The sequence below is a fragment of the Danio aesculapii genome, chromosome 14 (assembly GCF_903798145.1).
Source record: "Danio aesculapii chromosome 14, fDanAes4.1, whole genome shotgun sequence".
Taxonomy (NCBI): domain Eukaryota; kingdom Metazoa; phylum Chordata; class Actinopteri; order Cypriniformes; family Danionidae; genus Danio; species Danio aesculapii.
The window spans coordinates 5461724-5473381 of record NC_079448.1 but is presented as its reverse complement, the minus strand read 5'-3'; the positions used below and the strand labels follow the sequence as shown (position 1 = coordinate 5473381).

Below are 11658 nucleotides of genomic sequence, written 5' to 3'. Positions count from 1 at the left end.
TATCTAGTCAAATATTATTCACTGTCATCATGGCAAAGATAAAATAAATCAGTTATTAGAAATGAGTTATTAAAACTATTATGTTTAGAAATGTGTTATAATAATAATTCTGACTTCTTGGAGAGAAAGTGCCCCCTCAAAATGAAAGTGCCCCTCTTTCACGTCCTCCCCACAACTTCGCTGATGGATCGCCACTCCCCAAATCCCACTCCCAAATTATATATAATATACTAATATATTAAAATATATTATTATATATTATGATATATTAAAAAAATAGTCTGGGATGATTCCAGTATCCGAAGTTCGTCCTCTCTCTCCAGCTTGTTATTTAGTTTCTGTCCGCTTAGTTTCGCGGCCCACCAGATGGAGAGTTTATCCTGAATCAGCAGATGAGTGTGTTCATCTCTCTTTCAGCCTCTCAGTCGGCCAGTCTCTCTCAGAACAGCAGCATCATGACTCGAACACTCCTCAAAATCTACACCCTCTTCATCCTCCTCCTGTGCCGACAGTGCGACGCAAACCGCAAACTCCTGGTGTTTCTGATCGACGGATTCCGCCATGATTACATGGACGACTTACAAAACTTGCCGGGCTTTCGGGAGATCGTGGAAAACGGCGTCAAAGTGGATTACCTGACTCCAGATTTCCCCAGTCTGTCCTATCCAAACTACTACTCTCTAATGACAGGTGAGTTTCTGACAGAGCAACTCTGCATTATGATATAGAAAGCTGAAGTATTGAATGGCATTGAACTTCTGTGGCTTTAATTACATGCAGGAATGTTGGACGCTACCAACTCCTATATAGCGTTTAATTAATACCACATACTTACAAACCGTATACACACGCTGTCACTGTTGGCGCTCTGGTGTTTCACCGTATAATTCATCTTTGTGTGGCATTTTAAGATGTTAGAAACAGTTCAAGAAGAGTGTAAAGGTCGTTAAACTTACTCTTACTGCAGAACAGCAGAGATATGTTGGATCTGCTCGTATATTATTGTCTGAATAGAGCCATTGATTTGAGGGGACAGGCACAAATGATGAGTCCTTCTGCACAATGACTACAGACAAACAGCTTGCTCAAGTACCAGAATATTTAAGCACAAATTATTTTCAAATGACAGAATGTTTATTTATTAATATATTTTGGCTTATATAATCTATAGATGCACGATGTATAATCATTGACAGCCAATAAAATACTTTCCACATCGAAACGTACAACGTACAGAAACGTACATCATCTGTCCCTGAAATAAAACATAAATACAGTGAATAAAAAGCATTTCATTCCTAAAATGGACCGATGGTTGATTTCTGTGCGTTGTTCTGTAAAGGATATGCCATTTATTTGGTTCTCAGATGTCTTTTCTTTATTAAAAACGCTTTACAAATCTTCACCTTAGAATTACAAGCTTCTTTCTGACATTTTTTTGTCAAAACTGAGTTATTGACATATTCTTATTAATAACTTATTTACATTATGAAATGTTATTTATAAGTTGTTTACATTTTAGGGATTTTTAATTTAAAAAACAAATGTTACACACATACTGTTTGCTATGGAATGCAAAAACTTTGAAGCTCAATATCTCTAAATATCTCAGAACGCAGATTGAACCTTATAATTGCAAGGTGACGAAATGTACCCGGTCATTGTTATTGTCCTCAGCCCAATTGAACCTACAGCTTAAATAGTTTTGTTATGCTAAAAATTGTTAATTTTAATAAAAATACTTCAGAAATAGCAAGTTTTATTCACATTAATTATTTTAAAAACATACAATAATAAAGAAATATTACAAATAAATGTATCATACAAATACATTTACAATGGGCAGCTAGAGTTTTATGGCCGATGATAAACTTGAAAGCTTAATGTGAGTGTTTTCAATTTCACAAGGTTGTTTTTACAGCATGGATGTTGTAATGTCATTACAAAACATTCAGTTAAATAGACTTAAGCGTTCATTTAGTCGTTCAAGAGTAAAACGTGATGAAAGACAGTTGTAATCACTTTTTAAAGAGATGGCGGGGGGAAATTTAATATAATGCAGTGCTTCTTGTCCGATTTGAGACCCACTTCATATCGTATATCTAACAGGCAGTGAAGATTGCTGATTTTTAAAGAAATCAGATCTTAAATGTGACAATTTTGTAATGAAAAGACCCTTGGGCTGCCTGGCTGAAAATTAAAAGTCTGTGTGCATAAAGCCGATAGTCCTGTCACATTTGCATTGAATTTAACGTAAAATGCGTGCGTTACACATTTAAGACTTGGAATTGAAATCATTTGACGGAGGAGATGCTGAGGACGCGTTCTATCATTGAATATATGATTTTATGCTTGTTTTTGTATGTTTTTTTGAGGAGGACAAGCTGAAGTCAGGCCCTGTCACATTTTTATAAGTGAAAATGTACGTTTCTAGTAGGATATCCCTTATCAAGTGGAATAATTTGAGTTGTTGTCATGAGAAGGGCCTATTATTTTGTTTGTGGAGTGTAAATGTGAGCCTAACACAGTTTTTTTTCTTTTAGGAGGTTTATATGAATTATTATCATTCAGCAAGAAGTCCAAATTTGAGAAAGTAGCTGAAAGGTTATGTAGGTTGTAGGTTTTATGTCTGAAATAATACAAATTCTGAAACTTGTAGAAATTGATTACATTTTTTTATTAGGAAGTCCTTCAAAGTTGTGGAATTCATTGTCATTCATTCATTTTGGCTTAGTCCCTTTATTCATCATGGGTCGCCACAGCGGAATGAACCGCCAACTTATCCAGCATATGTTTCACACTGCAGATGCCCTTTGTAGCTATACCCGTCGGTTATGTCCGTGCATATCATGTGTTGAACACCGTAAAAACTTAAAACATAAACAAACAAGCAAAACAACATCAAAATAAACAAACAGCGTACAAACAATGTTTCGTTTACCGTGTTGGCCTGAGAACCAACAGTAGAATAATCAGGAGCATTTAACAGGTATGCTGTCCATACCAACTCATTCATTCATTCATATTCTTTTCGGCTTAGTCCCTTTATTAATCTGCGGTCGCCACAGCGGAATGAACCGCCAACTTATCCAGCATATGTTTTACGCAGCGGATGCCCTTCCAGCCACAACCCATCAATGTGAAACATCCATACACACACTACGGACAATTTAGCCTACCCAATTCACCTATAGCGCATGTCTTTGGACTGTGGGGGAAACCGGAGCACCTGGAGGAAACACACACAAACATGGGGAGAACATGCAAACTCCACACAGAAAAGTCAACTGACCCAGCCAAGGCTTGAACCAGTGACTTTCTTGCTGTGAGGCGAACGTGCTACCCACTGTGCCACTGTGCAGCCCTTCCATACCAACTCTTCCAGGTTAAATCAATCAAAGAGAATCACGTGACCTCCGACTCAAGCCAACCGGAAACAAAGAAATTTTTAACATAAACATACACCAAAACACATTCAAATAATGAAATACAAAAACAAGAAAACAGCCAAAAAAACACAAACTGACCGATCAGCGTCAGATACACCCTTTCAGCTGAAACCCAATTCTGGGAAACACCCATACACACACATTGACTCACTACAGTCAGTTTAGTTTATTCAATTCACCTATAGCGCATGAGTTTGAACTGTGTGGGAAACCGGAGCACCCGGAAGAAACCCACGACAACACGGGGAGAACATGCAAACTCCACACAGAAATGCCATCTGACCCATTCGGGACTCAAACCAGCGACTTTCTTGCTGTGAAGGGACTGCGCCATCATATTACTGATTTTATCACTTCATATTATTCAATGTTTTAGGAAGCTTATATTATTGCTAACCACTGAGCCACTGTGTTGCTCAAAATCAATCATTTAAGTTATTTAAATTAAATATCTTAAATTAAAATAATTGGCAACGCAGTGGCGCAGTAGGTAGCGCTGTCGCCTCACAGCAAGAAGGTCGCTGGTTCGAGCCTCAGCTGGGTCAGTTGGCGTTTCTGTGTGGAGTTTGCATGTTCTCCCTGCATTTGCGTGGGTTTCCTCCGGGTGCTCCCGTTTCCCCCACTGTCCAAAGACATGTGGTACAGGTGAATTGGATAGTCCGTAGTGTATGTGTGCGAATGAGTGTGTGTGGATGTTTCTCAGAGATGGGTTGCGACTGGAAGGGCATCCGCTGCGTAAAACGAGCTGGAAAAGTTGGCAGTTCATTCCACTGGGGCGACCCCGAATTAATAAAGGGACTAAGCTGAAAAGAAAATGAATGAATGAATGATAAATATAATAATATATAATATGATATAATATAATAATAAATATATAATAGATAATAAGGATCCATCGTCAATTGTTCCTCGCAAATATGTATGCCAAATGTGAACAAATAAATGGAGTTGTCATAACCCAAATTTAGGTAAAAATGGATAAAGTCAATGTTGGAAATTGTAATATATATATATATTACAATTTCCAACATTGACTTTATTGTATTGTAATTGAATTGTAATATATATATATATTACAATTTCCAACATTGACTTTATCCATTTTTACCCAAATTTGGGTTATGACAACTCCATTTATTTGTTCACCCAACAATATATTTATTTATTTATTTTTTCAATTAAATTAAAATTTCATTTAGAAATAATATTAAATCCAAGTTAAGTAAAGTAACTTTTGTGAAAATAAAACAAAATTATAGATTGCAGGAAAATTAATTGCAAAAACATTACCCTTTTATCTTTAATTAAACAATAAATACTATGTTAATAATATAATTGTCTTCTTGGCATATGAAAGACTGAGTTTTCATATTGAGAGAGATGGAAGAATGAGAGCTTTTGGCCTTCAGTGAAACATGCTGGAGGCTGTTTTGAGCTGCATTTCTGCCAGCGCTCTTGGCAATATTATCAGAATTGATGAGATTGTGAAAGCTGAAAAGCGCAAACAGGTTTTAATTCATCATGAAATTCCTTCTAGAAAGCACCATATTGGTGGTTGTTTTATTTTTCAGCATGATAATAACCCCAAACACACTGCTAATAAAGTGAAAGCACACCATGGAGAAAGATCAACAGAGTCCCGACCTGAATATTACAGTGACTTAATACATTGTGTCATTCCTTCTAGAAAACACCTCATTGGTGGTTGTTTTATTTTTCAGCATGATAATGATCTCAAACACACTGCTAATAAAGTGAAATTAGATTTCCACAGAGTCCCGACCTGAATATTACAATGGCATTATGAGATCACATGGGTTGTGCACGAAATCACCCATATACCCTCATTCACTATATATATGTCAAAGAGGTTTAATATGCATAATTACATTAAACACCTTTAAAAGTTTGGAGTGCAGTGGCTGGTATTTAAATGTTTCTGTCATGTCGTGTTGCTTTTGCAGAAAGACAAATTGCTTGTCGCTGGGATCTTGTTGTGAAGGGTTTTGTTAGGACACGGTGTTAGTAAGCTGTCTATTAGAATCAAAGTGTTTCGATTTCTGTCATGTCTACAAATGTTAATTTAACAGTTAAATAATAATTTATTTCAAAACTTACAACATTGAGTTTAAGTGTCCAACATTCTTCAAAACAACTCATTTTTTGTTCTACAAAAAAAAAAGAAACTCATAAATGTTTTGAACCACTTAAGGCGTGATTACAGGAGTACATTTAATTTTGGGGTGAACTATCCCTTTAATGTATTTTAGTTTTATATAAATACACTCACCGGCCACTTTATTAGGTACACCTGTCCAACTGCTCGTTAACGCAAATTTCTAATCAGCCAATCACATGGCAGCAACTCCATGCATTTAGTCATGTAGACATGGTCAAGACGATCTGCTGCAATTTAAACTGAGCATCAGAATGGGGAAGAAAGGTGATTTAAGTGACTTTGAACGTGGCATGGTTGTTGTTGCCAGATGTGCAGTTCTGTGGGTGCAAATGCCTTGTTGATGTCAGAAATCAGAGGAGAATGGCCAGACTGGTTCCAGCTGATAGAAAGGCAACAGTATCTCAAATACAACTCGTTACAACTGAGGTCTGCAGAAGAGCATCTCTGAACACACAACACGTCCAGCCTTGAGGCGGATGGGCTACAGCAGCAGAAGACCACACCGGGTGCCACTCCTGTCAGCAAAAAACTTTCACACATGCTCACCAAAACTGGACAACAGAAGATTGGAGAAACGTTGCCTGGTCTGATGAGTCTCTATTTCTGCTGTGACATTGAGATGGTCGGGTCAGAATTTGGCGTCAACAACATGAAAGCATGGATCCATCCTGCCTTGTATCAATAGTTCATGCTGCTGGTGGTGGTGTAATGGTGTGGGGGATATTTTCTTGGCACACTTTGGGCCCATTAGTACCAAATGAGCCTCGTGTCAATGCCACAGCCTACCTGAGTATTGTTGCTGACCATGCCCACCCCTTTATGACCACAGTGTACTTCTGATGGCTACTTCCAGCAGGATAACGCACCATGTCATAAAGCGAGAATCATCTCATACTGGTTTCTTGAACATGACAATGAGTTCTCTGTATTCAAAGGGCCTCCACAGTCACCAGAACTTAATCCAATAGAGCACCTTTGGGATGTGGTGGAACGGGAGATTTGCATTATGGATGTGCAGCCGACAAATCTACAACAACAGCGTGATACTATCATGTCAATCTGGAGCAAAATCTCTGAGGAATATTTCCAGTACCTTGATGAATCTATGCCATGAAGGATTAAGGCAGTTCTGAAGGCAAAATGGGGTCCAACCCAGTACTAGTATAATAATAATAATAATAATAATAATAATAACAGTACCTAATAAAGTGGCAGGTGAGTGTGTAGTTTAGTTTTAGAAATATATGCTATTTTTTAAATACATAAGAAAAGTTCGCTTGTTTTCATCTGAGCACCTGCCTTTCAAAATGTCTCTGCACATCCCTGAAGCTTTTTATGTCCAAATAAATCAAAATATGGAAAAATAGGAGAAGTATTCCATTAGAAAACTTCCTGTCCATTTTGTACAATATGATCATGTTGACTCAGTTGACTCAGGTGAATCTGGCTGCTGAATCACATACCGATAGAGTGTGTAGTGTGGTGTGGTGTAGTGTAGTGTAGTGTAGTGTTGTGTTGTCTGTCCACCACCAGCCTTCATGATAACAAAGGCACACCCGCTTTGACCCCCCTCCACCAATCACAGAGCTCACTGCCAACGCTTCAGCTCTTTGCTGATGGCAGTTGTTTTGTTTGGGCTCATTCTCTTCTCCACAAAGCTTCAGAAGACAGTCTGCTGTCAAACTGAGCTCCAGCTGCAAACAATGATGGTAAAACTGGGACACCGTGAGGGACGTCTGCCCGACCCCCTACCCCAGTCTAAGAAGAACTTACATTAATATCATTAAAAATACATTACTAAATCATTTAACAAATCTTTTTTCATTCATTCATTCATTCATTCATTCATTCATTCATTCATTCATTCATTTTCCTTTGGCTTAGTCCCTGATTTATCAGCGGTCACCACCGCGATATTGTATAAGTGTGAATGACAGTGAATGGATGTTTCCCAGTGTTGGGTTGCGGCTGGAAGGGCATCCTCTGTGTAAAATATGTGCTGGATAAGGTGGCGGTTCATTCCACTGTGGCGACCCTTGTTGAATAAAGGGACTAAGCTGAAGGAAAATGAATGAATATATGCATTACTATATTGTATAAACTGCTTCTTTATGTTTATATATAAATATGTTTATCTAAAACAAATGATAATTAGATATAAATATGAATGTAAATTGATCTATTTTGCATATTTTTGTATTTTATGAACAGTAGGTGTGTGTATTATATACAAAAACGTACACAGTACATTAGCACTTTTGTACATTACTATATTATGTAAATACAAACTTTTATCTTGTATGCGAATTATTTGCATTCATTGATTTTTCTTCATCTTAGTCCCTTTATTAATCTGGGGTCGCCACAGTGGAATGAACCGCCAACTTATCCAGCATATGTTTTACGCAGCGGATGCCCTTCCAGCTGCAACCCTGTACTGGGAAACACCCATACACTCCATACAGAAAGCCAACTGACTCGAACCAGCGTTTTTCTTGCTGTGAGGCGACAGTGCTAACCACTGAGCCACCATGCCACCCAAAAGCACTAGTTAAGAAATGTTATCAGTCTTAAAGAATATAGCAAATAATAACCAATTAATTTAAACCAATTAGATTAAATTATAACGGTAACACTTTACAATAAGGTTGTATTAGTTGATATATTTATGAACATGAGCAAACAATGAACAATACATGACAGTAATTATTCATGTTTGTTAACGAATAAAAAATATTGTTCATGTTAGACTCACAGTGCGTTAATTAATGTTAACAAGCATGAATTTTAATTTTAATAATGTGTTAGTAAATGTTAAATCATGATTAATGTGAATATTGGGGCAACATGAATAAATTAAGTTAACTTAGCAAATTTAAGTGGATTGAACATAAAAACAATTAAGTTGTACCCCCCCCCCCCCCCCCAAAAAAAAATTGTTGTTTCAACTCATTTTAAATAAGCCCATTCTGTCACGATAACCAGCAGTCTAACCTTCATAGATCGCTGGAGAACATTCACATTTTCAAGAACTACAATTTCACCAGTATATGGACTACAAGTCCCACACACCTCCTACACACACACCTGCTCCAAGTTTCCATTGATTACTCTCACAGCTGAAGCTGCTCATAGACTGATTAGTTGGACTATTTATACAGCACACAAACACACATACTTTGCTGAGTCTTGTAAACTGTACTGTGAGAATTACGACGTGTTTTCCCTGTTTTGTTTGTTTTACGTTGTCTGCCTTTTTGACAATCTGTCTATGACTACGACTCTGGATTTCCTGTGTACATCTGTTTGCCCCTGTGTTGACCAGTGCTTACCTGACCATTTCTTTTTAATAAACCTGCGTTTGGATCCATACTCCTTTGTCCAGCACCACTTCACGTTACACATTCATTTTCTTTTTTGGCTTAGTCCCTTTATTATTCATGGGTCACCACAGCTGAATTAACTTCCAACTTATCCAGCATATGTTTAACACAGCGGATGCCCTTCCAACCACAACCCAACACTGGGAAAACACCCATACACTCATTCACACACATACACTATGGCCAATTTAGTTTATTCAATTCACCAGTACCGCATGTCTTTGGACTGTGGTAGAAACCGGAGCACCTGGAGGAAACCCACGCCAACACGGGGAGAACATACAGTACAAACTCCACACAGAAATGCCAACTGACCCAGCCGGGGCTCGAACCAGTGACCTTCTTGCTTTGACGCGATCGTGATTGCTGTTTTAAATAATAACATTTTCTTGTGTGTTGTTCATGTTAGTAAATACTTTAATACATTAACAAACAATAACTGAAGAAACGTTACTGTAAAGTGTGGCCATTTCTAGAGGTTTGTTGGGCTCTTAGCGCTGGCCAAAGGTTCTTGGCACCTTCATTGTTTTATAGCAGTGTGTGTTATTAAAGGATTGCGTCTATTTGTTTAATGTTAGCGCTGAGCCTGCTCTTTGCACTGTGTACGCCTGAACATTCAGCAGATTAAATTTAACACTTCAGTTTAAGATGGATCAAGCATTGGTTATTCCTGTCCAAGCAGTCATCAATACAGTTGAAACCAGAAGTTTACATACACTCTAAAAAAAGGAACATAACCATTTAAAAAAAATGTCTGATGTTAAATCACACTAAACGTTTACTATTTTAGGTCTGTTAGGATTACCTAAATGATTTACATTTGTTAAATGCCAGAATAATGAGGGAATTTTTTTGGAGAATTTTTTATTAATCTCTAGACCAGGGGTCACCAAACTTGTACCTGGAGGGCCGGTGTCCTTCAGATTTTAGCTCCAACCCTAATCAAACACACCTGAACAAGCTAATCAAAGTCTTCCTAGGTGTACTTGAAACATCCAGGCAGGTGTGTTGAGACAAGTTGGAGGTAAACCCTGCAGGGACACCGGCCCCCCAGATTGGTGACCCCTGCTCTAGACAGTCAAAAATTTACACACATTTCCTTGGTATTTTTTCAGCTTTGCTTTTAAACTGTATAACTTTGGTCAAATGTTTTGAGTATCCTTCCACAAGCTTCTCACAATAGTTTGCAGGAATTTTGGCCCATGCCTCCTGACAGAACTGGTGTAACTGAGTCAGATTTGTAGGTTGTCTTGCTCGCACAAGCTTTTTCAACTCTGCCCACAAATTCTCTATAGGATTGAGATCAGGGCTTTGTGTTGGCCACTCAAAAACATTCACTCTGTTGTCCTTAAAGCACATTTGAACTAATTTGGCAGTATGCTTAGGGTCGTGGTCTGTTTGGAAGACCCATTTGTGGCCAAGTTTTAATTTCCTGGCTGATGTCTTGAGACGTTGCTTCAGTATTTCTACATAATGTTCTTTCTTCATGATGCCATCTATGCTGTGAAGTGGACCAGTCCCTCCTGCAGCAAAACAGCCCCACAACATGATGCTGCAGCCCCCATACTTCACAGTTGGGATGGTGTTCCTAGGCTTGTAAGATTTCCCCTTTGTCCTCCAAATGTAACACTGGTCATTATGGCCAAACAGTTCAATCTTAGTTCCATCAGACCACAGGACATGTCTCCAAACATTAGTCTTTTTCCCAGTGTAATTTACCAAATTGTAATCTGGCTTTTATGTTGATTCTGGCTTGTTGATTTGTGTTGTCGCACAAGGAAGCAGTGTGTTTGAGGTTTACCTTTAGTACTATTCCACAGTTGTGCCTCCAATTAACTCAAATGTTGTCAATTAGCCAATCAGAAACTTTTAAAATCTTGACACCATCATCTGAGCGTTTTCAGAGGTATAATAATCTTATTGAATATAAACTTTTGACTTTAAAGAGAAGTTATACCAAATTTCTTTAAAAAAATCTCTCTCTCATTATTCTGCTATTAAGCATAACAGAAACCAATTCGATAATTCTAACATCCCTAAAAAAGAAAAAGCTTAGTCACATTAAAATCTGCCTTTTTTTTAATGGCTTTGTCCCTTTTATATAGTGTATGTAAACTTCTGGTTTCAACTGTATATAGCATTAACATCTCAGAGTTCATTTAAAATTAAATTGGAAACTAAAACGTCAAAGGCACTCTAATTAAACATGCTTGCCCATGCAGAACTGTACAGTGGCTGATCTGGGCCTTTGCCAAGGCTGCTTTGCAGTTGCGAGTGTGTTTTGTGTTTGTTGAATGGGTGGCGTTTCTGTTTTAGTGCATCTTTATAGGGCTGGTTTTCTCTTTTTAAATCAGATCCCATAATATCACACATATCTAAACAGCTTTATATGATAGTCATTCAGGTCTTTTACATATACAGTGCAGAACAATGTAATCCTTAACACTGGGGTTTTGGCATAAGATCTAAAGTACAGAGATTCCAAAGAGATGTGCTTTATCAGCAGCATTAGCATACCGCTGTCAAAGTAAAACTATCTGTTTATTTGATTTCCTAAGCTCTGCATATTTAGATATTTGATTGATGGTGTTTGGTGTGCCAGAATGTTTAGAAGTTTGTCTGTTGTGGGAGAAAATGAATCTTCTGT

The 11658-nt window shown here is 37.8% G+C and overlaps 1 protein-coding gene across 1 annotated transcript in view; it reads left to right on the top strand.

Annotated features, from left to right (window-relative positions):
• Positions 1 to 362: 362 nt before the first annotated feature.
• The window catches only part of enpp6 (ectonucleotide pyrophosphatase/phosphodiesterase 6), a 30680-nt gene continuing 19384 nt past the window's right edge, over positions 363 to 11658 (top strand). Inside the window, exon 1 of the mRNA XM_056472630.1 lies at positions 363 to 690. Coding sequence (XP_056328605.1) covers positions 393 to 690 — 298 coding nt within the window. The 5' untranslated portion in view covers positions 363 to 392. The remainder of the gene's footprint in view (positions 691 to 11658) is intronic.